This window comes from Melopsittacus undulatus, chromosome 6 (assembly GCF_012275295.1).
Source record: "Melopsittacus undulatus isolate bMelUnd1 chromosome 6, bMelUnd1.mat.Z, whole genome shotgun sequence".
In the NCBI taxonomy this organism is placed as follows: Eukaryota; Metazoa; Chordata; class Aves; order Psittaciformes; family Psittaculidae; genus Melopsittacus; species Melopsittacus undulatus.
Genome location: NC_047532.1, coordinates 15,165,023 through 15,190,825, shown reverse-complemented (window position 1 = coordinate 15,190,825; position 25,803 = coordinate 15,165,023). Strand labels below are relative to the sequence as shown.

Sequence of the window (25,803 nt, the reverse complement as noted above, 5' to 3'; positions counted from 1 at the left end):
AGACACTGAAGAGCTACCAGCCTGAATGATTTCAAACCTCCAATACAGGAAAGAAATGAAGACTGTCCTAATTCAGTGTGTCTGCTAAAAGCAAGAGTTAAGCAACTCTCCCACATACAAAAGAATCAGTAACAGCTGTATAAGAATCACCCTTAGTTCTAACACTGTAAGACAGTTTAGAAGCTTCAAGTAATACAAAACACTGCAATTCTTTAAGCAACAGGTTATTTGGTGTACTTAAAGACAGTAAGCCACTACTGTGAGCATAGTTCATGGCCTGCATGTGACAGAACATGGTCCAGTTAGTTAGGCTCAGCTCTGCCTTCTCTCAATGAATTTAGCATTCAGCAAGTCTCTCATCTTTCAAATAGAGAATCATTAAGCTCCTATTCCAGTTGTAGTTCTCAGTACATTTAATTATATATCACTGGAAGTTAACCCCCTTGTGTACCATCCCTTTATTCATAGTCTTGCTTTGAGAGGAGGGATGACAAGTTTAGCTCTTGAACGCTGCATTTAAGTGACATTTACAATGTTGACAACACAAGGAGTAATATGGAAAAGTCCCTTTCAAATTACCTCATGGCAGAGCCTGATTTGCAAAGTTCATAAACACACAAGCACGTATACTCTTCCCTTAAGCGTTTCACACTACACACAGTGGCTGTGAACAGCATGTGCAACGGCAGCAGCATGGGGAAAACCTGATCTACTGCTGGTAGGACTTAAGATGCTCACCTTTCATCTCTTCTTCAAGATACCTGAATTAAAGCCATTTTTATTATCCAGCTTTCCTGATCCTGATGCCAGTTAGCTGCAAGCATGCACACAAACAGGGAAGAGGAAAAAGTCTTCTGTCCTTTTTTTTTTTTTTTGCAGTTTTATTTTTCTTTCAAAAAGGTTTTTGGCACTACATCGGTCTGTAAAGAATAGAAGTGACAAATTTTTAAACACATGAAATCCCCTTCTAATTTTATTCTTTTTTTTTAGAACAATATATATAAAGTCTGAAGCAACCAAAGTATGAATACAGCTAATAGAAAATAAAGAACTTAATTTTAAAAATTCTCTCTCTTTACAGTTTATCAAGATAAACCAAAACACAATTCCCCTTAAAAATAGGGTAATAAAATAGATGAAATTTGTATCACTCGGCTTCGTGATACGAGTAAAAACTATAGTTCATATCTATGTACAAATGATACAGTTTAAAAACAGTCTTAAATAATCTTGTATCTAAACACGTTGCATTAAGGTTTTAAATCAGAACCTGAATTTCTTCCTCCCCTCCTCCCCCCACCCGCCCCAATCCCACTGAATTTCACTTTTTCTGTTGAATGTAATTCAGATTCAAGTGTGGGTGTCCTTGAGACAGAAGCGAGAACCGCTGGTTACTCTGCATCAGTGGACCAGCTAAAAGAAAATGGATTACAATTACTTCAGCAATTTAAATATATTTAACAGTGCTTGGCTATATTCAATGTACTAGTCTTGCTTAGAAATAAATAGAAATAAAGCCATTTACTAGCCTGACACAAATGCTATCTGCACAACTAACCCATATAATGGGACAATGCAGTCATTACTTTCATCCTAGCTGCAAAATTCCCTCACCATCATCAGGACATCATTTTGGTGCACTGCTTTAAGTTACTTAACAAATAGAACTTCAGGATTTTTAAATCTGGGTCTCACTTGGACACCTTGCTACAGCAAATGGATTTTGAAAAACAGATTTGGTGCCAGTATCTCTCATTTTATACTAGGTGACCCCACTATATGGTAATTGCAGGACTCTCGGTAAAATTGGGGTATAGTTTCTCTTTTGGTGGAGCCAAAGGAGGTCTTCCTACACCCTGCCAGATGCTGAACACCTTTACCACTCACCAGCATCAGAAAGAGTGGAGATAAAGTCAGTCCTTCAGAGCACTGCAAGGAACTGAACCTGACCTAACTGCCATTAGTGCTGCTCTGACTGCAGCCAGGTTGGACTGGCTGACTCCAGAGGCCCCTTCCAACCTGGCTTATTCTCTGATCTTGCAAGTTTGTATCTATTTAATTCATTCCCACAAGAAAAGGAATTAGGACAGACATTTCTTCATTTTAACACATCCAGGGGCAAATTATCTTAACCTCTGTTGAAGCAGAGGTGGCTCTACAGTGAGACAGCAGCAGTGAAGAAGAGGCAACAGACTGCAAATCGTCTCAGATCTAAGAATTTGATATACCCCCATCCCTCCCACAGTGATTTTCATCCATCCATCCAGGAAGCCGAAGCACCGATTTGACTCTTGGATTCATTATGGTTCCAGGGAGCCTAGCAACTGAAACATGATTTCCTTGGCTTTTAAAGCCTTTGAGACAGTAAAGAGACACGTTGCATGAGCTGTTGATTCATATACTAATTCTAGTACCTTGAGGGTAGAAAGGTTTGTTCGGTGGGTAGCTGGCATTTCCCTGCTGCATGTAGTTCTGAGGCATATTGTAAGGCCACGCTCCTCGGAGGAGAGGAAAATGGGTAGGGGTCCCATGGTCCCAAGGGACAGAAGGAGGGTTCATTTTACCAAACTGTCCTTGGAAACCCTGATCTAGTTTTCAATTGAAAGGGAAAAGCACATTGCAAGTTGAAATAATTAAACAGTAAGTCACAAATACAGTTTACATCTTAAATAACAATTTGTAGGGGACTTATTGAGATTAGTCTGATGCGCTACTCTTGCTCTATTTAAAACATACATCAGTAAAAATTACCACCTAAATTATTTTGTTACTCACTAGAACAGCATTTATTGGGGAGAAAGACAGAGGATGAATCGGTATTAAAATCAAGACCTACAATTTCACTATTCCTATGTCATTCTCGTGATGAAAAACACAAGGGCTGAACAATGTTACTACTATCTGATCCCACAATGATATTCACTATCACTGACATAGCTGTGACACGAAAGCTATTATCCTACTGCAAGAAATCTTGGATGTACACTGGAATTCCACTAATTCTTGTATGCTTAAGAAACTTGGTATCTTGGTCATTGGACCAATTTCAAATGGAGTTTTAGAGAAAATTAAAGCTTTTTAAGTAAGTACATAAATTGTAACTTCTATTTACAAATCCAGTATTACTGCAGCATTAAGGATGAGAAATCAAGCATCCAAGGAGTCAGAACACACAACAGTTGATGGCAAATGCTATATTCATAGCTCCCAATTCTGTAAGACAATTAGCAATGTCTGCTAATTTAAATACCTCATCAATGGACATTTAAAAATGAATAAAAACATTTAAATAACTATCCTTCAGTGTATCAGTTCCCCCGCAGACAGACTTCCATTAAATAAAAGCGACACATTTATATATTAAAACATGGATCATGGCTCTGGAGTGTGCACGAAAAAAAGGTGTCTGTAACTTCTAACAGTCTGGTTTCTGATCAATTGTCTGCTGAAAACAGAGCCCCTCCTTCCAACTCAATGAAGGAATGTGAGGAAAGACAGTTTCCATGAACCTAACTGCTTTCAAATATCCCAAGCAAGTAAGAAAGCAGGCTTCAAACAGAGCACAAATCTCATTGCTGTGTGTGCCTTCCCAGCCACCCCACCTTAATGGCATCTAAGCCAAACAGGAAACAAAACTGATTTAAATACAAAGAGGAAAAATACTGGAACTGGGAACTAGGGAAAGGAGTGTGATAAGACTGGAAACAGATGGAAGCTGAGCAACTGGGGGGGGGGGGGGGGGAATACTGTGACCGAGAGTACAAGAGCACTGGGAAATCTGTGCAGGCACAATGACAGTGGAAGCAAACAGACTGAGAGCAAAAGGAAAAGGGACTGACTGACTACATGATGAGAAACGGGATGTGTTGAGGGAGAATGGAGCAGAACCAAGGATATGGGGAGCCTGTCTGAAAGAAAGCAGCTACTTGGGTAACAAGGCTTGGATTGGAAGGAGCTGCCTAAGTCAGAGCAGGGGGTGGACATGGAGGAGGGGACAGATGAGGCTGGAGAGAGGATTAAGATCAGAAATTGAGAGATAGGGACAAAGCCCACTGAAGGCACAAAAAATACTGGGAGCAGTTTCTGTATCACCTAGAATATCTTCCCCAAAGAGCTCTGAATAGAACAAATATCTCCAGCATTTCAACAAATATCTGCAATTTGCTGGTGAATTATACCTCATACAACACTCCCGGCTCAGCTGAAAATCTGCTGTTGTTGTCAGTTGCCTTACCAGTTCAGAGAAAGGCTGTGTAGGAGGTTCAACATTTCCATCTCATGGTGAGCAACTGCATTAGTACATTGTATGATGGATATAGTTTGTTAAACATAGGAGAAGTTGCACACTTGGAATAAATCAAAAGAACATTATTATGATTGAAAGATCACAGTTAAAATTTAGGGGCTGCCATGGTTTCTACTGCACAGAAAATTGTATGGCTTTCATCACAATATACTGCTTTTCACAGTCTCAAGCACACAAATGTACTTGGCTTTGGCAGGAGGCAAAAGGCTGTTGCCCACTTTGTCGCAGGGAGAATCTATGAAGTATTTTCAGGAAACAACATTGAAATTATGGTGGTTAAATGTGGCAGGATAAACTATAGGAAAAAAGAATGCCTAAGATCATGTTATAGTGCACTCAGTGCAAGGAGGCAATATTCAACTTGCACTAGCATAATTCTGCCAGTCTCCAAGTTTGTAGTTGCAGTCTCAGCATGCTCCTAATAAACTACCTAACACAAACAGAAGCAGAGTCACAGAAACATGCTTTAGACTCAAACAATTGTTAGACCATTTCTCAGTTGAATGCATGATTTCTCATGTCTTGCATGGCCACCAATAGCAGACAGGACCAATGCTTAAAAGTCACAATGATCAAACACACCTAATTTTTTTTCCTAGGAAAATATAAAGAGTGAAGGTGATGACTTAGTTTCTTAAGCATCTTATTTGTAATATCAAGCAAGTTGAAAGAGTTAGCTGTTTCTGTAACACTTAACACTTGTACACAAAGTGCGAGAGGTTTGATACAACAGAGAAGAGTTACCTGAATTCCCCACAGTGCCATTGTTCACCAGTGAGTTTGGAGTCACAGGATTGTGCCAGTGTCCCTCATGAGAAGTGCTGGGGATTCCCATGGGCCTGGCAGCAGGCTGTGCAAAGATGATACTGGGATCATTCAAGCTTACACTGCTCTGGTTATTTGGGGTGCTGCTGCTGCCAGATCTCATAGAAAATGGAACATTTGTAGAATGAGGAGGGTTACCCGGTGCAGAGTGAATAACGGGCCCATGAATAGGCCAGGAAGTGTTGGGAAGCTGAATTTGGTGGTGATGGTGCATCTGAAGCAGTCCCAGGTTATGCAAGGTGGAATACTGACCTGGGGGAGATTGGGGAAAGTTAAACAAAGGCAGCTGGACCTGATGGGGTGGCTGTGCACCCTGCTGTGGTTGCGGAACGTGCTTAGACTGGGATATTGGTTGTGGCTGAGTCTGGTTAATGGAGGCTGGCTGAGAGGAATTCTGTGTAAATTGTTGAGGTTGTGGAGAGTAAGATGACTGATGCGAATCAGACTGGAGGGGAAAAAAAAGTATGTATTTCTGATTAGTTCACTAGCTATTTAATGGTGTTTAATAAGCACTCACTGTATTAGACTATGCATAAAAAAAGGCAAAGCACTCCCCAGCAACACCCCAGATACTGTGCCCAAGCTCCTGCTGGTTTAAGTAAGTACAGTTAGACTGACACTGATTTTTACCATCAGATCATTTTATCTGTTAATGTGGCACATCCCAGAAACATCGTTCTGAGCAAACATTAGCCCCAAGCTCTTCATTAGACTCCTCACACATCTGTTTCTGGCTTTTAATCATTGTCTTCCCCACCCTACTTATTTACAGCCCAGAATCTCATCACTCATTACCTTACCTCTAAATAGAGTGGTTCTTATTACTACAGACACTTTTTAAAGTCATTACAAAGTAAATTCCTACTATTTAATTTTTATTTAATCTGTTAAACAAGAAATTGGAACTCCAAACGCCCAGTTTCACCCTCTATATCCTGATGTTAGGCCATGGCTAAAAGCATGGAAATAGTAGTTATTACTTTGCAGAGCTCTTACAAAGCTTTCCCTTTTACCAACAACAGAAACAGGCATGAACCTATTTCATCTCTCTGGTATTGTAACTAAGTACAGAAACATTTCAAGAGCTGAGGTGGCTCAGAAAAGAGTTCCCCTCTTTATTGGCCAAAATTTATTACCAGTGTCTGGATTAAGCCAATCTGGTTTTAAGCACTGAAACAAGATAGTGATGCCATCAAGACAGATGTCTCCAGAGGGAAATTCAAGTGACAGACAGCTACCTAAACCAAAGATGATTACCTGAGTCTCAGATCTCAACTGCCCCTGGAGTTGCTTGTCTCTCTCCATAAACTACAGACAGCTCAGCTCCAAGTAACTCAGCTGCTGACAAACATCTTTAGTTAAAGTTCTCTGCAGCTTGTCACTATCCATGACTGCTCGTCTGTCTGTTTAAAGTGGCAGTCACTCATCTTCCATAACCAGAGGTCTGCAGGACTCCCCCATGCCAGCCTTTCAGAGTGTTCCTTACAGCAGCATGCTGTGTGTCGGTCTGGGCAAAAGCTGAAACCCAGAAACTGGGACTGCTCCCTGCTGCTGTTCCAACTGTTCTGGTATGAGTGCCTCCTATGCCTTCCTATCAAACCAGGACAAGAAGGTAAAACCTGGGATTTGAAAGACAATAACTAGTTTAACAGCTTAAATGTTTTAAAAATAGAGCACACACACTGATTACAGCCTTCCAGCAAACATTAAACCACCACATGTCCTGGACATGCCAGCAGCAAGAGAGATGTTAAGCTCTAGCCTCTTGGTCTGCTTCCACACTCCTGCTTTTCATTTTCTTTCCCCACTAACATTCTCCTTCCCATTCTCCTCAAATAATCCCAAGACAGCACATATTCACCAAGAAATCCTGGACAAATGACAACCATGCAACACACAGATACAGAGCCTGTGACCTCCATATGACATAAGAATGTGCACATGCAGTAGGTCTGGTGTGCATGATGTGCCTGACTGCACCCGCATGTCCAGCTTCAGTTTCCCAAGCAGAAATAGAAGGCTCCTACAGAGACACTCCTGTGTCATGTGATAGCATGGTGGCAGTTCAGCCTTTCGCTTAGTTTAGGGCTGTACCAGTCCCTCATAGTAAAAATGACTCCATAAAGTCTCTGTTACTCGAGGAAACATTCCAATAAATGCTTGCTTATCAGTTAGGAAATACTCCATACCTAAAGTAGTAAACTGAACAAAGAGCATTTGTGATCAGCAGCCCTGATTGCTGTTTGCTTACTTGCCAGCTTCAATAGCAGGCAAGTTTCTCAGAATAATATCTTAAAATTAATCAATTTCTGCTGTATCCTGTACTCCAAAACACAAATGCCAACAGCTCTATTTGCTCAAATACCCAGGTTAAACAGATCTTATCTAATTCCATAGCAACTTAAAGTCTAGAGCAAACTACTAAAATTTGTGCTTTTGTGTGCTCCAGCAGATTTGTGCCTGTGTGACACCTGAAAGTACAATTCATCTGTGTTCCCTGCCTGTTCATGACAGTGCCTTAAACCACTGAGAATCATGACAGTCACAAACGTAAGCATGCTAACAATGAGCTGTGCTTTACCTCCTTTAGTAACCCCAGAAAAATGAAGCACAAGACTCCAAAAAGCAACCTAGCTTAAATCTCAAAGACTTTGGAGTTGGCCTTTCAGAACTGCAAGTTATCAGATGAAATTTGATGATTTGTTTCTGTACTGATAGATCACAAATGCTCTCTAAGAGACACGACATTATAGATATTATACACATTATAAATCAAAGTTTCATTAACTGGCAGAGTGCAATGTTGTCACTATCAAGTCCAGAATCTGTTGAGAAAACCCTGTGCAAACCTGTTCCTAGCATGGCTCAGGATCGCTGGTTTGCTACAGCTTGCTTACTTCAGTACTATAGCTAATTGGAACTTACACATTCTGATGACTGTCTAGTGCGCAGGGGTCGTTCTGCTTGTTGTTGACCCACAGCCACTAGCTGTGAATTTACCATGCTTCGGACCAACTGGGTGCCTAATCAAGGAAAGAAAATGTTAATAAACCCCACAAAGTTATGAGCGACAGAACAATGAACACAGAATTGGAGTCAGCGATCCCTTAACCCTCATATGAGGCAGAGTAGGTAAATCACTTTAATGTCTCCTCTCCTTTTAAGTGGAAAGCTTTCCCTCTAATGGCAACAATTGATATTAATAGGTATAGCAGATAAACCTAAAATCCAATTCCAAGTACCACGAATTCTAGCATGAACAAAGGTCACTTTGCTATCAGGCATGACTGCTACTTTACACCAGTTCACACAGGTTTCCACACTACTGCTTTAAGCAGTGGGATTTTAAATAGCAAGAGCAGAAACTTTGGGCAAAGGAAAACAAAAAAAGAATGTAAGTGATATCAGAATACAGAAAAGCAGCAAGGTTGTCTCTGAAGTTCCTTTATGACTGCTTTCTCTACTTTTTCATGGACTTCCTAAGGTTGAATGTGTTTGCAATTAGACTTCTCTCTAATTATGACAAGCAACTTGAAATCTAGCTTCCCAATGCATCCGTATGCTTTTGGAAGTGTTACTGTAAGACCACTGATTTTTGGTGAAAACATATTTACTTACCTCTCACACGTGAGGAGGGTTAGCTGAACCCAGGACAATTAGAGAAACATTTGGAAGAGGAAATGCATTCAATTATTGCTATTATTACTACTCCTAAATGCACCCATTGTGAGTGGAAGACAAATAATGTAATACCCTGTAGTACACTATACTTACTGCTGAGTACATTTTTACCACCCATGTAAAGACTGTACTTCAGGAGGCATTACTCCCCTTGAAGAAAAACAACACTTAGGCTAAAAACTGTTTTTACAATGACTAAAATAATTAGGTGCAGGGGCTTTTCTTTAAGATAATACCAGGTCTGTGTAGAAACCTATAGAGAAAGGACCTCAAATTATACCAGCACACACGAACTAACTTACCTGGCACGCTATTATTTCTCTGACGGGTTTGTTTGAATTCAGGACAATCTCTTCTAACATGACCCACATCACCACAGATGAAACATCTTTTCTCTCTCGTTTCTCTATCCTCTTCTTTCACTTCCTTTTCATCATCTTTCTCATTCTCCTTTTTCTTCAACCTGAATAATAACTTCCATTAGCAGTATCACAAAACCACACACAAAAATCTCTTGTGGAGTTGTTATACTGATATGTTCGAAGGAAATGGTCACATAACCAACAGCTAGCTGTACCAGAATACAGGTATCTTAGGAATCCCACAAAAACACTTGCAGGATCTGGCTTGTTAACAACCTGTTTGCAAAAACTTAATGAATTCAGGAGCTCCTCAGAATAATCCAGAAGCTATCTGAGTTACCTGTATTGGTACAGACTGTGTAAGCAGGCTTAACCTGCCAGTTAGTTTGGGACTAGTTCTATCAATAATCCCACTGAGTCAGAATACACACAAAACAAGTGAGCTGTATCATGGGGATATAACCTCAGCCTGACTGGAGATGGCATATTTCTCTGTAAGAGTATATTAGCATCCTGAGCCTAGATAGCATGTGAAAGAAGGCACCAAGGCTCTTTCAAACACTCAGTAATAATAAAACAGAAGAACTAGTGATCAGGGGCCAAGACAAAAAGTAAAAGTCTTTTTTCCACATGGTTATCTGCAGGATTGGGAAATATTAATACTATTTCGTGAGCTGTATACACAATTTGAGAGAGGTTCTGTGTGGCTGTGCTGTAGCAGCAGTTCATGTGAAGAGCAGATCAACTTCTTTTCCTGAGACAGATGTAGGGAAGGAGGTGATGCAATTCATAGAATCATAGAATAGTTAGGGTTGGAAAGGACCTTAAGATCATCCAGTTCCAACCCCCCTGCCATGGGCAGGGACACCTCACACTAAACCATATCACCCAAGGCTTCATCCAACCTGGCCCTGAACACTGCCAGGGATGGTGCTTGTGAATAGTATGTTAAGAGAGCAGCTGAAAGAAATAGTCAGGCTGTCACCTTAGGGTTCCAGGCCAGTTTCATGTATCTTGAACTTTGCTGACTGAACAAAAAGCTGTAAATAAGGACTTTGTAGCAGGAACAGACAAAGAATCTTATAAAGAATTATGAAGAACCTAAGGAGTAAATGAAAAAGCCCAGAAGCCAAATTCTAAAGGTTTTAGGAGATCATACAACCTCCACTGAATGGGTCATTAAAAATCCAAAGATGCAAAAACATGAGGAGTATATACATTCTCTGTCAGCTTCTGCTAAACTCTTCTGGAGATGCTGACCTGCATGTGCTAGGGACTCCTTTTGCAGGAATTCAGAATCCAGAACTTCTAAATGCAATCAATGTACAAGTGCAAATTCAACATGATCACTCCAGGAAATCCATTTAAATGTATTACAAAATGTGCAGTCCATCTGAATGTTTACACTATAAAAAGATGATTTAGTCATCTAAATTTTAAGCTAAGCTGTAACTACAGATAGATCACGAAGCACAAGTATTAACATATTGCAGACTGTTCATTTTACTGTGTGCGCTTGCATAAAAACTCTTTTCAAGAGATGACCAGAAACAGTCTTCAGAAAGCAAAAACTGGGCAGGAAGCTGCGGATGAGATACAAAGCTTTGATTTTCTGTGCAATTCAGCATATTCTTCACAGCCATTAAAATTTCAAATACCCAAATCTCTCCTGATCTAATCTCAAAAACTTAATATTAGCTTTATGTATTGCTTACCTCCTCCTCTTGGGGCAGTCTTTCATGTAATGACCAATCTTTCCACAGACACGACAACATCTGTCATTAGGTGCCAATTCCCCATCTGTCAGCACTTTTGAGTCAAAAAAGTATTCCTATCAAAACACAACCGACAGATACCATACATAAACCATTCACCCAGAAGACTGAGAATGAAAGCAAAAAGGACAGCTCTCATTTCATATTGTTCCCTAAATATTAGTACTGCTTGGATTATATGTAGTCCTTTTTCTCCCCTAGCTAACAGCAGCTTTTTCAGAGACATGGAGCAGTTTGGGCTAAAAAGTGGTATTTAGTCTCAGGGCCAGCAGATGAATTTGCCAAACTTATCCAAGCTCCAGCCTGCTGCCTACCTTCCTCTTCCCCAAAGACTCCTCAGAGGGAATTTTTTTGTGTATGATCTATTTGGTATGTGAGTCACTGCTCAGACATCCTCCAAAGCAGCCTGTGTTCCCTTCCAAGTGACATGATTATATTCCCCTAGACAGAACAAAGCTCAGGTGGGAAACAGCACAGCATGCTGACCTGTATCACCCCCTTCCTGTGGAATTTGATAAGGATGGCTGCAGTTCTGATGTGTGTCAGCACAAAGGACACGCTCTACAGCTTCTAAGTAGCATAAATATTGTGAAAGGACTATCTTGCCTGAAAGACTGAAACAGAGGTACAAACAGAAGTGTCCTAACCCCAGCTCAGGAACAAATTCCTACTGTAGACAGGTAATTTACTGAACCTTTTTGCTAGTTTCCTCTCTGTACCTCTGAGCTGCAATACAGGGCATTGGCTTAAAAAGGAGATAGAGAACTCCTTCTTTGTTGGGCACTTTGGAGAAATAAAATTCTATGTAATACCACTACTAACATTCCTTCCTTCACACAAGAGACAGCTCATCTGCATGCCAAGGCTGCTTTGTGTCTTGCTTTTATCCTTAGGGAAAACATTCAGTGAAAATGCGAGGTGAGGCAGAACACAAATGACCACATACATAAATACACAGTATAAGCTTTCCAGAAGCACTATAGCCTTGTCTTGAACATGTATGCAAACAATTAAATGAACTATTTAGCAAAAACATTTATTACATATGCTCACGTCTTTGTCAGTTACAGATAACAATGAGTTACAGTGTGGATGTGGTTATCTGTATCACAGTAGTACTCTAAAGCCTCAGTATAAAAACAGGTCTTATTTTTATTAGTTGCAGTACAAAACACAATCACTGCAGCAAAGAACATCTAATACACACTCAGAAAAGCACATAAAGTAAGCAAATGGAAGTGATGAGATAGGGAAGGATGAGGGGAAATAAAACTTCCAAAATCTCCTGGAAACACAAACCCTGGAAAGCCAGTGGGAGAACAGACCTCTGAAACTGTCTTAGAAACACCGAAGTAGATATCAAAAATATTAATGTCAGATGATTGATCTGCTCATACACAAATAGTTCTCTACTACGCATCTATGACTGGATCCTGTAGCACAAGAGGAGCATCCTCTCTAATGTGATGTAGCATGAACACACTCCTGACCCTGACTCACTATGCAAGTTTTGAAGGGGAAATGATTAAGGAAAAAAGTTGTTCATTATCCTTTTCCTTTCTTAAGCAGCAATTCTTCACTTTACCCGCCAACTGGAAAAATTAAGTCAAATGTAATTAACATTTAAGTTAAATGTCCTTGTGAGTCTGTTTTCCTTAGCCACATGAACAGCCAGTAAAGTTCCTGAAGCTGTTTCTGGGTTTTGTAGCCAATTTAGCACTCTTCTACAACACTTAATGTCACACAATGAAAAGATTTATACAAAAACCCAAAACTAAAAGAATCTTTTCCCAAAGCTGCCAAAAATACCAATCACCCATCTAACTATTCCTGTGAATTTTGTAATCTATATGCCCAATACTAAGCTGTACTTTTACGCAGATGATGTGTAATTACATATATTATGCATACCAAATTGACAAACACATATAAGAGATTTGCTTTGGGTGCGTAATTCAGTGGATGAAGTAAAAAACATACTAAAAACTGTGACAACTTACAGCTTCTCTTCCAACAGTTGGGTAGAAAGGGGTGCCAAATAGTTTTCTCCCATTGATAAATGCCTTCATTATGAAATTGGTCACTGTTGAAGAAAGACAAAGTTATTTGTAACAACAGCAAAGGCACAACACATTAGAAATTCATCATTAGTAAACATTAATAGCTTACTTTTCCTGGAGACTCCAGCACCGAGATTATGATTCAAGTCAAAAGGATCTGCGTAAAGAAGGGAAAAAAACAGAGTTGTAAAAAATACACCGCAACACAAAGTTTTTATCGTAACACAGAGAATTCAATTTTAAATGCCCTTACAGAGTAGATCATAGCAAAGCAATGCTGAGTGTTTTAAAAATGTGACTAGCCATAATAAAATAAAAGCAATTTCCTGACGTAGAGTAAAAGTTACGACTCTAATCTCATTTCAAAAGCTGCAGGAATTGCAAACAATGCTTTTTTTAAACACTGGTAGTAGTTTCCTCACATAAGGATCCTAGAATCCTAGAACAATCTAGTTCCAACCCCCCTGCCACGGGCAGGGACACCTTGCACTAAACCATCTCACCCAAGACTCCATCCACCCTGTGCAACAAGGAGAACAGGGCCTCAAGCAACAGTGATCATCACTCCCTCATGAATGGAACACAAAATCAGCAGGTGAATACCTTCAATTGCAATACATTTGGATGTCCACTGTTTCTCAAATGTAGTTAACAGCTTCTTCTGCCGGATGCTGATCACATATTCCTTGAAGTCAAATTCTTCAGTGTAGAATCGCAGCAACCCTAACCAAAGCTCTCCAAGAGATTCAGTATTCTTTCCAAGAGCAGGCAGACGCTTCTTCTGCGGGCAATTGAAAACACAATTTATCCAGGTACAGCTACTGAAGTGCTTCTCCTCCTGAACTGCCGACTCTGTCTACCATGAACAGTTTTCTCTTTGTTAAAATAAGGTTATATCAATGCAGTCAACACTACCTCAATCCTGGACTGTTTATTAACAGTAAATTTTTTTCCGGTTTATGTTATTTAGAAATGATTTAAAAGAAACCAAGAAAATGCAGACACTAATTTCAGCAAAACAGGACTCATTTAGGAAATTGTAATGCTATGAATATTGAAGTTTAACTCTTTTATACATTACACTGTTAGAAATGCATTACTTTCCCAGAAGAACAAGCTTTTAGTAACTTTTCTGGAATTAGAATATTACCAGTTCTTCCATGTCATCAAAGAAAAAGGCATTCCATCCATCCACCATTCTTTGTGGAATCTGTTTTCCATCAAATATCTGCCAAAATAGAGAACACAGTTATCACTCTAATTCAAAGTCACCAGAATACTGCTAAGTAGTAATATGAAAATATACATCTTTTAACAATTACTTCTTATAAAGGCAGAGTTTCCCATTGGAAAAAAGCTTGAATGTCTTTTTGCATTATTGCTATAATGCTCTCAAATTATTTGATATTTTATTTTCACTTATTTTTTGCAAATCAGGAAACATGACTGAAATTGCCTCATAAAGATTCCAACATAATTCTTGCCCACAATATCTCTAGGGATACTTTACGTGACTCCTATTACATTTTGACTTTAGCAAAGCCAAGGGGAAATTCCAATGTTATTTAAATGCATTCTCAAGGTGGCAATAAAACAACAACCTCCATCCACTACTCAATTATCAGCAATAAAGTCTGAGTCTCCACTGCAGTGTTTAAGCCAACTTTCCTCTTGCATGAAGGCAACAACAAAGTCAGAAAAAGCTTATTTTAAGAAGTGCTTGGGAGTTCCTGAGAGTATCCAGGAAGAAGCAGATAGCTGACTAATTATATTCTCCCCACCCATGCAAGTGGAGGTACAGAATGTTATTTTCTTAATAAAGTTTCCTGGCACATGTAAAATAGTATCTTTAAAGCTGCACCAATGCATTAGTTATCTTATTCTCACCCCCACCCCATCCAATTGTAAAATAAACCTTTTCTCTTACAGATAAGGTGTTGAACAATAAATAATGCTTCTGACAATAAACAATGGAAGAGCTGGACTCGCATTTATGAGCATCTGGTGCAGTCTCATAATTACAATTCCCTCTTTCCACACCACCTGCCAAATTTTTTCTATCCTGTTCAGCACATAAATACCATCATAAGACCAAAATCCCAGAGTAAATGTAACAGCAGAACCCAAGTCTAACAGATTCTCCATTTTGTTGTAATTTTCTTGGTTAAGTTTTACCAGTCAAACCAAGTGGGAGTTCGGAACATGCTAATGAATCTTTCATTCATCCCCCGATCCTAAAAGCCCAGACCTCTCACATCTGGCTTGAGAAAACAGCACATCTATTTTCATAGCTTCTTTTTCTGAAAACCTACCTCCTGCAGAACTGGAATAACTGGTGGGTTTCTCTGCTGTAGAAAGTACAGAACCATGAGGATATAGGCATATGAAGACAGACTGCCACGGGATGCGTCACCAATATCACAGCGCTGGAAAAGTACATTGTAAAATACGCTGTAAAAATGCTGAATTTACAGTTTATTACTCAAGACTAACAACTATGTCAGAGAGCAGCCAGAAACCCCACCAGCAACAGAAAATACATTCATCTCCTCACTAAAAATTGGTTTATGAAGACTAAAAAATAAATATCCCTTGAATCAAGTGCCAGCTGGCACATCCACAGCATAATTTGACTAACAGAAAGCCAGAAAAGCTTCTCATAACTGAAGTCTGTTTCTAGTTTATTTTGTGCCAAATTGAAGACAACAAATGAAACCCCCCAAAACAGAAACCCCAACAAACCTCCACGTCTGATGTCGTTTCAGTATTGCAAAATCTTATCCTCCTAAACTCATGTCTCATGTTACTAGAGCTGTTTCTATGATTCCTTATTGGTTTGGTTCTCCCCTTTTAAAAAATAATGAATTAATAAGCAAGTATTTCCATGTTGTACCAGCAGCTTAGGCAATACGTGGCATTTTACTAGCATACATACACATACCTAATTAAACCATGGTCCAGCCTGCACAAACATCAGTGAATTACCTTACTATGCTTGAAAATCTTATTACAGCATAACCTTTCCACAGCACCTGCTAGATTCTAAGCTACCCTTTGCTTCAAGCATGGGTCATAACAAACAACACATTTTTAACCTTCTAGGTCTGAAATAAACAGATTCACAAATTACTTTCACTTCAGCAGCAGCAACAGCTGTTCCTGGTTTTTCTGCCAATGCAAGCAGAGGAGGAAGCATTTTGCTTAAACACAGAGTATTTGTATAGTTAGGAAGTCACCTCCATACACATACATTCAAGAGTGTATATCCCACAGCTTGGAAGCTCAGTCCTTCCAGTAAGATTTTTAGCACGTAGACAGAAATACGCAATACTACCAAGAAAATGTATTCTCAACACAAGGCATTTCTCATCTGGACACAGAAAAGGCATGGCAAGATTCTGCATTCCTGTGACCACACCAAGAAAAATACCATTTGTAGTCTTGGTGACAATGTAATGAACATGTCCGTGTATCTCTGGAAGTTCTCATTCCTCTTGATATATTACATTAACATCTGGTAGCATGGTGCAATCTCTGTAACCCATTTTTCATTTACCCCTGTTCCACTAAGCTTTCTTTGGATGTGCTTGGGGAGTACAGATTGAAGAAAAAGAAACACCATGTTTGAATTATCAAAGACTCTGTAATAGTGTAACACTATTTGGTATTGGGTATTTCCAAACTCTTAAAAGTCAAATGTATGTCCTAGACACATCAAGTAGATATTCATACATTCATTTATCAAATCATACCTACTCCTGACTTGCATGGTAAGTAAAACAAGGCAAGTATGCCAGAAGAAAGTTGCAATAATCTCTGGGCTGATCCTAGCTATGGGAATTTGGGAAGCCCATGCACAACCATGTACATCTCACAGTTACCATTTTCCCCCAGTTTTGTTTGATTTTGGGGAGGGATTTTTTTTGCATTGAAGCTGGTTTGCATTCTTTAAAAATTAAAGTTTTCCTCTCATCAGCTTCCTCTTAAGACAGAAGTCTTTCAACAGACAGAGAGGATACCAGGACTAAAGAAGCTCATTCTGACACACACAGTCAGATGGAGCACAGCAAGCTTAGGAAAGTGCAATTCATGTTAGTAACATTCTGACATCTCCTTTCCAGTTGGTATTTGCAAAAAGCAAACTCAGTGGCTATGTCAGAAAACACTGTATTATACAAGTAAGTACCTTCTTTTTGTATTACCTTTGCAAAAACTTTCATTGTATAGCCCAGATATTGCACTCTAGGATCAATAGCTGCGTATGTAGCCAGCATTCTTGTGTTATGCTGTGCCTGGGGATAAAAGAAAGGAAATCAAACAAGAGTTTCAGTGTCATTTATGGTTAATTACAGCACAGTCTGTACTTCAAGCACAGGAGCTGCAGAAAGTAACTGGGGTCAAAAAAAAAGCAACACAACAATACTCCTTAAAATTCATTCAACTTTTCCTGCATAAATATAACTGAATGGTATAATCACTGCAGCCTTAATGCAGTAACAACAATAAGAACCTTGGAAAACACCAGCAAAGAAGTCTGTAAGATGACTCACACTGGAACAAGTTCCACGAATTGTTTCTTCACAGGTGAATGTGAGCCCATTATATAAGAAATCATGCAATTCCATTGTGCTACATGTAGGCTGGGATGAGATGTACTGATATTCACGAGGGCAGAAAGGCCACAATGAATATGACACTAACAGCTTGTTAAAAGCATTCACAAAAATGCTTTGTGTGGTGCCGCTCTGCACCAGCTTACAGAGCTACTTGTTTGGGCTGAGGGTATAGGCTGCTCAATTTAACCCATGCAGGGGAAGAAAACAAACACAAAGCATTTTAATTCCAGCTTCAAAATCATTCCCTCAAATTATTATTTGAACAAATTACAATGAATTAAAAAGCTTTCTTTGAACACAAAACTAAACACATACAGGTGCTTACCAGTGTATTATATAAACTGATGTCTCCTTCTAAGCCACTTCGTCTGTGTTCAAATTTTACTATAGGCACTTTGGCTGTTGTTATAGGCAAGATGTTCCTCAAACCTGGGGAAGCAACACTTTAGTACATAAAACATTTCCATTAACTACAAATATAGTAAATGTAAGTACAAAACAAGTAACACTTTAACACACCTACCTGGATGCTTCTTAAGAACTTTTGCCAAACCTTCTATTATCTCTTTGCAATTTAATTTCTAAGAAAAACAAAGATAACAGCTTCAGATGTTGAAACATGGATCTTATCCCAACAAGGACATTTACTGTCAAACATGCATTCCATAGAGGAAAAGGCTATACACAAAAACCAGTAAGCAATAAGCCAGCACAGGGTAAACTGTTGACTCATATTCTCTAAGTGGACATCTACACTATGTAGATGTACCGTATATGTGTGTATGTAGGGCATTAAAAGTAGAATATGCTGTATCTTGTCCAATTGTGCAGAGTGCAACAGCAAATGTGCCACTAGTAAAATCCAACCTCTTCTGTGTTCAGAAATCTTAACTGAATTAAAAAATCCTTTAAGAATTCTTGAATTTAAAATAGTACATTTTAACAATTTCAGAACTCTTACCTCTGCATTTTCATGGCCTTCCAACGTCATGCAGATATCTAGATCACTGTCCCGAAACCCAAATCCATTCTTTGAAGAGCCAAACAAGCAAAGTCTGGCTTTGTCTGATCAAAAGAGCAGACCAAAGAGACAGATTCTTATACAGTTGAATAGTTAAGCGCTTACTGTAGAATATTGCTTAACTGAAATGTGCAGGTGCCCATAAAAAAAATGAGTTCAAGAGAGAACTCACAATGCCACTTCTAACACTTCACCTCTAATAAAGGAGGAAGAGCAATACTTGAAAAATTAGTCATAGAAAGTAAGGCAGGATAAAGTCCATGTAATTCTTATGAGTGAGGTCAGCTACAGAGTTATTATAAGCATTAGATGGCATCTCCAAATGTGGTGCAATGTTTGGTAACTGCATTGTCCTGTTTTAAATAAATCAAAATAACGTGTAAACCCAGTCACCAGTATAGCCTTACCCACAGATAAGACAGAGTTATTCTTAAGGTACCCCAAGCAGTATTTCTGGTTCCACTCACACTTTATCTAGGTTGCATATTTTACTAGATAAATTTGGTCAACCAGTAAGTTTCTGTAACCACAACATACTGTTCAAGAAGATATAAGAAGTAAGATTCATATACTTTATGGAATGTTGTTTACATTGTTGTTTGAAACAGTATTATAACGTATTTTCCTTCTTGTAAAGTGAAATTATGTAACTGAGAGGAAATAAATTCTTAACTAAAAAGAATACATTTATCTGTTCAGTTGAAAGCAATGCTAGGAAAATGTATTTCACACCTATTCACAGCTTTTTCCTAATCTTGAACAGAATTGGAAATCTTAAGCTTTTCAAGGTTCTGTAGCAGGTCTCAACCCTCAGCTGCTGCCAGTAAATGGAGGGCACAGTGGGTGGATGGAAGCCCAGCTCACAGTTCCTTGATCACAGGCCAGCTACAGCAGAACAGATGGCCTGCTGTGCAAAGCAATGGACTGGATGGAATTCAGGAGACCTGGATTTGATACCTGGCTCTAGCACTGCTTTACAACACCTACCAAAAATTCACTTTGCCTTGAACTCCATCATTATAGGAAGATACTTTTGCCTATTTTTGAAATGTGAAGATAAAAAGGTTACTAAGATTTCTAAAATCATAGAACCACAGAATGGTTTGGGTTGGAAGAGACCTTAAAGCTCATCCAGCTCCAATCCTCCTGCCACAGGCAGGGACACCTTCCACTAAAGTAGGTTGCTCCAAGCCCCTGTGTCCAACCTGGCCTTGAACACTGCCAGGGATGGGGCAGCCACAGCTTCTTCTGGGGACCCTGGGCCAGTGCCTCACCAACCTCATAGTGAAGAAAAGACACTTAACAATGGCAACAAGAATACTTGGCCCACAACCTAGATAACACTAAAGTCAACTGGCCAGGGCCTATTCAATATTTTTTTTTGTCCTAACTACAATAATCCTGTATCTGCATTATTACTCTGGTAGCTCTTACTCCATTCTAGAGGCACTTCTGTGGAACAGCATTGAGGGATGTTCAGTTTAGGAGTCTGCAAATCAGCTTTGCATATAGGAGGAAAACCGGCAAGATGTCACTGCTTTAAGCAAGGAAAATGAGCAACAAGGAGACAATTTACATCTTCATGCTCTGAACAACATGAATAAAGAAAGCATTATCAAGCATCACTACTTATGTTACATACCATTATACTCTTTTCGAATAAATCTTTCCAGACTTGCCAGAATTTGTTCTCTGTTTTGTTGCTCAGACAAAGGAGGGGATAATTCATCTAAGTAAAAACAAGTTAAAACACAGTCAGATGTGACATTCAGCTACCTCAAAAATCTTTTTCAGCTAATGAAAAGTCTTGGTTACCTTTCTCTTTTTGGTTAGAGTTACTTTTCCTGAATATGCGTGGGGTTTTCGTATCACTAGAGTTGTTAGGATTTTATTTCAGACATTTGATTTCTTCTGCAATTATTCAAACACTGAGAGGCTTAGTGGGCACCTGGTGTCCAGCCAAGGTGAACCCACCACAGCATCCAAAAGGGGCTTCTTCCAGAAGAAGCCATGAAAATTGACAAACACAATTGCCCAGATCTTAATTCCTGGGAACACAAAAACCTTTTACAAACTCAGTGAGAAACCCCGTATAGTATTAGTTTCTCAAATCTGTTACAAGAATTTGATATCACAACCATAGATTATATGGAACTAAAAATATCGATCAATTTGTAGCCTAGAATACCTGGCAGAGCGCCTTCACACTGAATATCTGGAAAAAGGCATTTAACCCACCAGTTCCCTTTTTTCCAGATTACAGAACACAGTTTACAGCAGAGTACAAACACTTTTCCAGCTTACCAAAACATCTTTTACAGACTATATCAAGTATTTCCCGAAATCTGTCCGTCATTGGTGGTAGTGGTTTTAGATCGATTTTCTTGAAATCCTCTGGGCAGTCATTTTTGGAATGTCCATCCCGTTTGCAGATGCTGCATACTATAGTTGGTGGCTTGGGGGTAGAGGAAGGCAGGAAGAGAAGAAAAAAGGTGCACAAACACAATTTTACTTCTAATAGCTCAAGAGCCCTAACAATGCCATCTAAGTCATGCAACCAAGAACAGTTAACATATCAACGGCAATAGAGTCCCCACCTCTCAACAGGCTGTGTTTAGTTCTTACAGTGCATAGGAGCATCTGTAAATTCTACAAGAAAGTAGGAGAGAAAGGGGAAGGAAAGAAAAAAACCCACGAAAGAACCAAAACCAAAAGCCAGGATTATTTTCTGTGTGTAAATCAGAAAGCTTTGCATAAGGCAGGGGTAACAAACCACCTATTCCAAATGGTACGCAGGTTTGGTGCTTTTCAGTCATGCATAATAGGTAGTCTGAAAAGGCCAGACCTACCGTTCATAACAGAGACTGCAACCACCACTGGGAGAATCCTGTCACCCACCCACCCTTATTTTTAGTCATTTAAAATTAATGGCCCACTGATACATGACCAGCACAGCTTAAATACACAGCTTACCTTTCCTGAAGTAAAAATAAACTTATCAAATACATAATGCATTTCTTCTGTAGAGAGCCTGCCTTCATCTTTGAGATCATGAGCTTCCACCACTGCTTTGCAGTTGGGCGAGGTAGCTGTTGTGCCAGTGCACTTATTCTTCTGCGAAGACTCCGTTACCAAACTCTGTTTACTTTCAGTATCAGAAAACTCATTACTAGAATTTGTGTCATGATGTTCGCTGCAGTTACTGTGGTGGCTTAGCTCACCTTCACTTACACAAACTGATGCTTCTAAATCATCCCTCTCTATAAGTGATTTTTGCTTTAATTCACAGCATTCATTAGAAACAAGGGATAATGCTTCTTCTTTGTCTTCATCATAACTAGAGTCCAATGTCAAAAGCAGCGAAGAGTCCACGTTCTTGGAAGTACATCTTTTGGCTACAGCTTCTACCACTTCATTACATTCAAGTTCATTCTCTGGTATGTTACATCCACTTCCCATATTTTGCTTATCTACAACTTTTTCCCCTTGTGGAAGGCAACAGTTGGCTATGGGCTCTTCAGCTTTTGGGGATTTCTTATTATTCATTTTCCCTTTTTCTTTTTTCCTGGTATCTGGCTTGGATTTAATCCCATCTTTACTTTGTGGACATGCAAAATATTTATATGCTGTCCTAAATCGCTCCAGGATGTACTCAAATACCATCTGGCTATTTAGACTTCGTGCAACATTCCTCTTTAGTGCAAACGGATCTAGGAAGAAAAAGAACAACTTCATTAGTGATCTTTAATTCCTACATTTCACTAAAGCAGCTGAAATACCTAAGTTATGATAGAGCAGTTAAAAAGATTCTTCTAATACAATCCAGATTCGTATTTGGATATACTTAGAGAACATAGAGCCCACAAGGTTTTTTGGACTTCTTCCATACAAAACACAACACATGTGTGGCTCTGGATGGCTGCCTATCATAAACCATTCTGAACAGTGTTATTTAAAAAGAAAACCACAGGTATACTGTACCATTATATTACGGTCAATCTCTAAACTAGGAATGAAAATAAACATACAAAGACAAAATAAATGTAGGCCTGCCTGAACTTTTTCCTTTCACTGAAGGATTTGCATTTCCCTTAAGAAATTAATATCTAAGAGTAACATGAAGGTTATAAGGATTATATGAACCAATCTCACCAGGTTTCATTCTTAGTCCTTCCTAGCAATTTCTAGATCAAACATGTTTTCCAAGTAAAAAGAGCACTTGCATAGTTGCTGTAAGTTTGCCTGGGAAGATAGTATCAAACTGAGATTCTGTTACTTCATCATTTCAGTTACAAACTTAACATTAAAGTCAAAAGCAAAAATGAAAAACAAGCCCTCATAAAACAAACAAAAGCAACACAGAGACCAACAATAGCAGGTATCAGAACCAGAATGCAATCTGTTGTTTGAAATTATTTCCTGTTTCTTCCTCAATAATTTGCCTTTTCGTCTTACGGGTTTTAGTTTGCAACACGGAGAATAAACACTATTCTGGTTTTAAAATTCTCTAGCTAAAAGTGATTGGAAGAATTAGGAGAGGAAATAAAAGCCACAGGAGTGATCTCAAGACCCACTACTCAATATGTGCCTCAACAATTCATTCCTTGTTTTTCTGCTTCTTACTTTTCCTTCTTGCTCTTCCTGTACCTTACTGAGTCATCCTTTAGGAGTAACTCTATTATTCTCTTTGACCTATTTCTCCTTGTCCTCTCCATCACCTCATCTGTGTTACAGAAAAGCTACTCCATCAATGTCTCTAGAAAGTGTCCAAAAGTCATTATTTATGATTTTATGAAAATATAACCTTAAATGATTTCTTAACCTTCCTCAAATACCCAGTTTCTTTGTTCCTAAGGCCAATACTTTGCTCTGTGACCTTCCCTGTTAAATAGTGTTTACACATTTTCTGAGCTGAAGAACAGAAATAAAGATGTCTTCCAGTTATAAGGAACTAGCAGACAAAATAATTGTCTTTCTTTCTCTCCCCAACATATGTAACTCAGGGTATGTATTATCACCAAATTCACCCTGAAAAAAGCACTTCCCTTAGAGCAGGATACTCAGGCCCTGAAGCAGAACCCATGACATGACATTACATTTCATGGCAGTATGGAAATACTACTATCAGGGAAAGGAGAGGGTGTTGGTGGGGCAGGGGGAGTGGAGTGTTGTGTGTGTGTTACTTTGATCGGTTTGCTCCAGTTCACACTGATCAGAGTTGCTCGGTCAGAGGAAATAAACTAAGAGCTGGTAATGCTCAAAATACACAGTGACTATAGGAACTGCAGTTAACAGTGCTGAAAATTCATAGCATCAGAATTATTAAAAAGGAATAAAAAATAGCTTACAGAAAGAATGAAAGAGAGACAAGAACAAAATGATAAAAAACAGCAAGACAAATTTACACTTTGTATTTCAAGGATGAGAGTTTCAAGAAAATTTGTCTTCAAACAGACTAAGTAACTGACAACATAGATATATAAAGAATAAACCACTTAATCTTCCAATTATTTATTTACTTTATTATCCAGACTTCTTGTGACAGACCTGTAAGTATTACATAGCTAGAGATAATAATGCAGGATGACTACATGGCTAGAAACACAGGGTATTATCCTACCTTCAATGGCGATTCGCCTCTTAGGCCAGTTTTTATTCTCTCTGGTTAAGAGCTCCTGTACCCGTATGCTGATGACATATTCCTCCAAAGCAAATTCCAGTGTGTAAAACTTCAACAGTTCTAACCACAGCTGCCCCAGTGAAACTTGGTGGGGGGTTTTGAAAGCTAAAACAGACTGAAACACATGGAGAAAAATGCTCAGCTGCAACAGGAAATGAAAATTCCCACTTTTCTTCTCCTGTTTCCACCCAATATTAATGTTTAAAGATAAAACATAGGGATGTAAGATAGAACATGGTTCTCAGTGAAATAAAGCCACATCTTACACTGCCATGTTTCTCCTTTGCATTACTTTGGTTGTCCACTTCTGAGCTTGTTGCCTTCTTGCCACCACCCTTTTGTTGGTCAACTTTAGTTTTACTTTCTGCTCCAACTGAGTTTTTAGCTGCACCATTTGTTGGTGGTTTGTACTCCCACCGTACAAACTCCTCTTCTTCTACACCTTTCAGCTGGTGGTCATCTGGCCTCTTTGAGTCAAAGCCTTCAATCTATCAACAAGAACATCGCTCTGAAACAAGACTTGTTTCTAATACATAGTTTTCAGCAAAGGTTACACTGACAATCGTGACATTTACCCCCCTTAAAAGTAACTGATGTCAGATAAATAAATTCAGAGAATTAAACAAGAAAATATTTGCCTTTTCTCCAAAATACAGCATGACACAATTACACAGGCTATTGCAGCTGCCTTTTCAGAGTCATCAGGCATCAACTGTGTGAGTTGTGCAAGTACCAATGGGGTTTGTTTACTAATTACTTAGGCAATCAAATGATGCACACTTCATGACCTTGCAGAACACAGATACAATGTCAACAATTTAACAATATGGTTACTAGATTACCAAATCGCTTACCCAGTTGCCCAAATAGGATGGTAAAATACGTGGTTTTCTTTGTTGAAGAAAAAATATCACCATTAAGGCAAAGGAGTATGAGGGAATCCCACCTTCAGCCTGACAGTCAATGTGACAGAGCTGTAACAGAATATATCATCACTTTCCTGATCCAACATCAGCATTTTAATGTAAAATCTATCATAAAAGGACAAATATTAAAGAAATGAGATAGATACTACAGTGATACAGAAGATCCTTTATCTCAGAAACTGCAGTCGTCATGCCATGCCACGTACAGACAAAATGCAAATTACAGCGATTTTATAGCAATTAATACAGTGCCTTAAGTTATACTACATATGTTATTCTCTCCGTTTTGTGACTGTGGGATGCATTTATCTTCCTATCCATAAATTCATTCAACAATCACATATTTGTGTTACTGTGTGATATCTCCCATATGGAGATGGCAATTCTATGCATCTGGCTGTAACCTGCCATTGATCTCTGCTATGGGAACTATGTAAGAGAGATGTACTAAGTATTAGACATTGAACAGTTCTTTGCAGTTTCTACTGCTGCTACTTACATGTTGTAAAATAAGCATTTTTGTAAAAACACCTTGCTAAATCAAGCAAATT

At 38.9% G+C, this 25,803-nt stretch overlaps 1 protein-coding gene across 5 annotated transcripts in view; it reads right to left on the bottom strand.

Moving 5' to 3' along the window:
- Window positions 1-876: 876 nt before the first annotated feature.
- TUT4 (terminal uridylyl transferase 4) overlaps window positions 877-25,803 on the bottom strand; it is a 48,276-nt gene continuing 23,349 nt past the window's right edge. For 4 of the 5 annotated variants that reach the window (XM_034064190.1, XM_034064191.1, XM_031050800.2 and 1 more), the window contains exons 10-30: window positions 25,181-25,300; window positions 24,593-24,814; window positions 24,267-24,441; window positions 21,620-22,356; window positions 20,951-21,101; window positions 20,289-20,375; window positions 18,587-18,690; window positions 18,149-18,206; window positions 17,951-18,054; window positions 17,212-17,301; window positions 15,322-15,435; window positions 14,160-14,237; window positions 13,613-13,790; window positions 13,119-13,166; window positions 12,950-13,032; window positions 10,890-11,005; window positions 9,115-9,275; window positions 8,057-8,154; window positions 5,051-5,576; window positions 2,415-2,588; window positions 877-1,413 (exon numbers count right to left, since the gene is read on the bottom strand). In XM_034064190.1, coding sequence (XP_033920081.1) covers window positions 1,322-1,413; window positions 2,415-2,588; window positions 5,051-5,576; window positions 8,057-8,154; window positions 9,115-9,275; window positions 10,890-11,005; window positions 12,950-13,032; window positions 13,119-13,166; window positions 13,613-13,790; window positions 14,160-14,237; window positions 15,322-15,435; window positions 17,212-17,301; window positions 17,951-18,054; window positions 18,149-18,206; window positions 18,587-18,690; window positions 20,289-20,375; window positions 20,951-21,101; window positions 21,620-22,356; window positions 24,267-24,441; window positions 24,593-24,814; window positions 25,181-25,300 — 3,516 coding nt within the window. In that variant the 3' untranslated portion in view covers window positions 877-1,321. The remainder of the gene's footprint in view (window positions 1,414-2,414; window positions 2,589-5,050; window positions 5,577-8,056; window positions 8,155-9,114; window positions 9,276-10,889; window positions 11,006-12,949; window positions 13,033-13,118; window positions 13,167-13,612; window positions 13,791-14,159; window positions 14,238-15,321; window positions 15,436-17,211; window positions 17,302-17,950; window positions 18,055-18,148; window positions 18,207-18,586; window positions 18,691-20,288; window positions 20,376-20,950; window positions 21,102-21,619; window positions 22,357-24,266; window positions 24,442-24,592; window positions 24,815-25,180; window positions 25,301-25,803) is intronic. The other variant, XM_034064192.1, reaches the window with a different exon arrangement.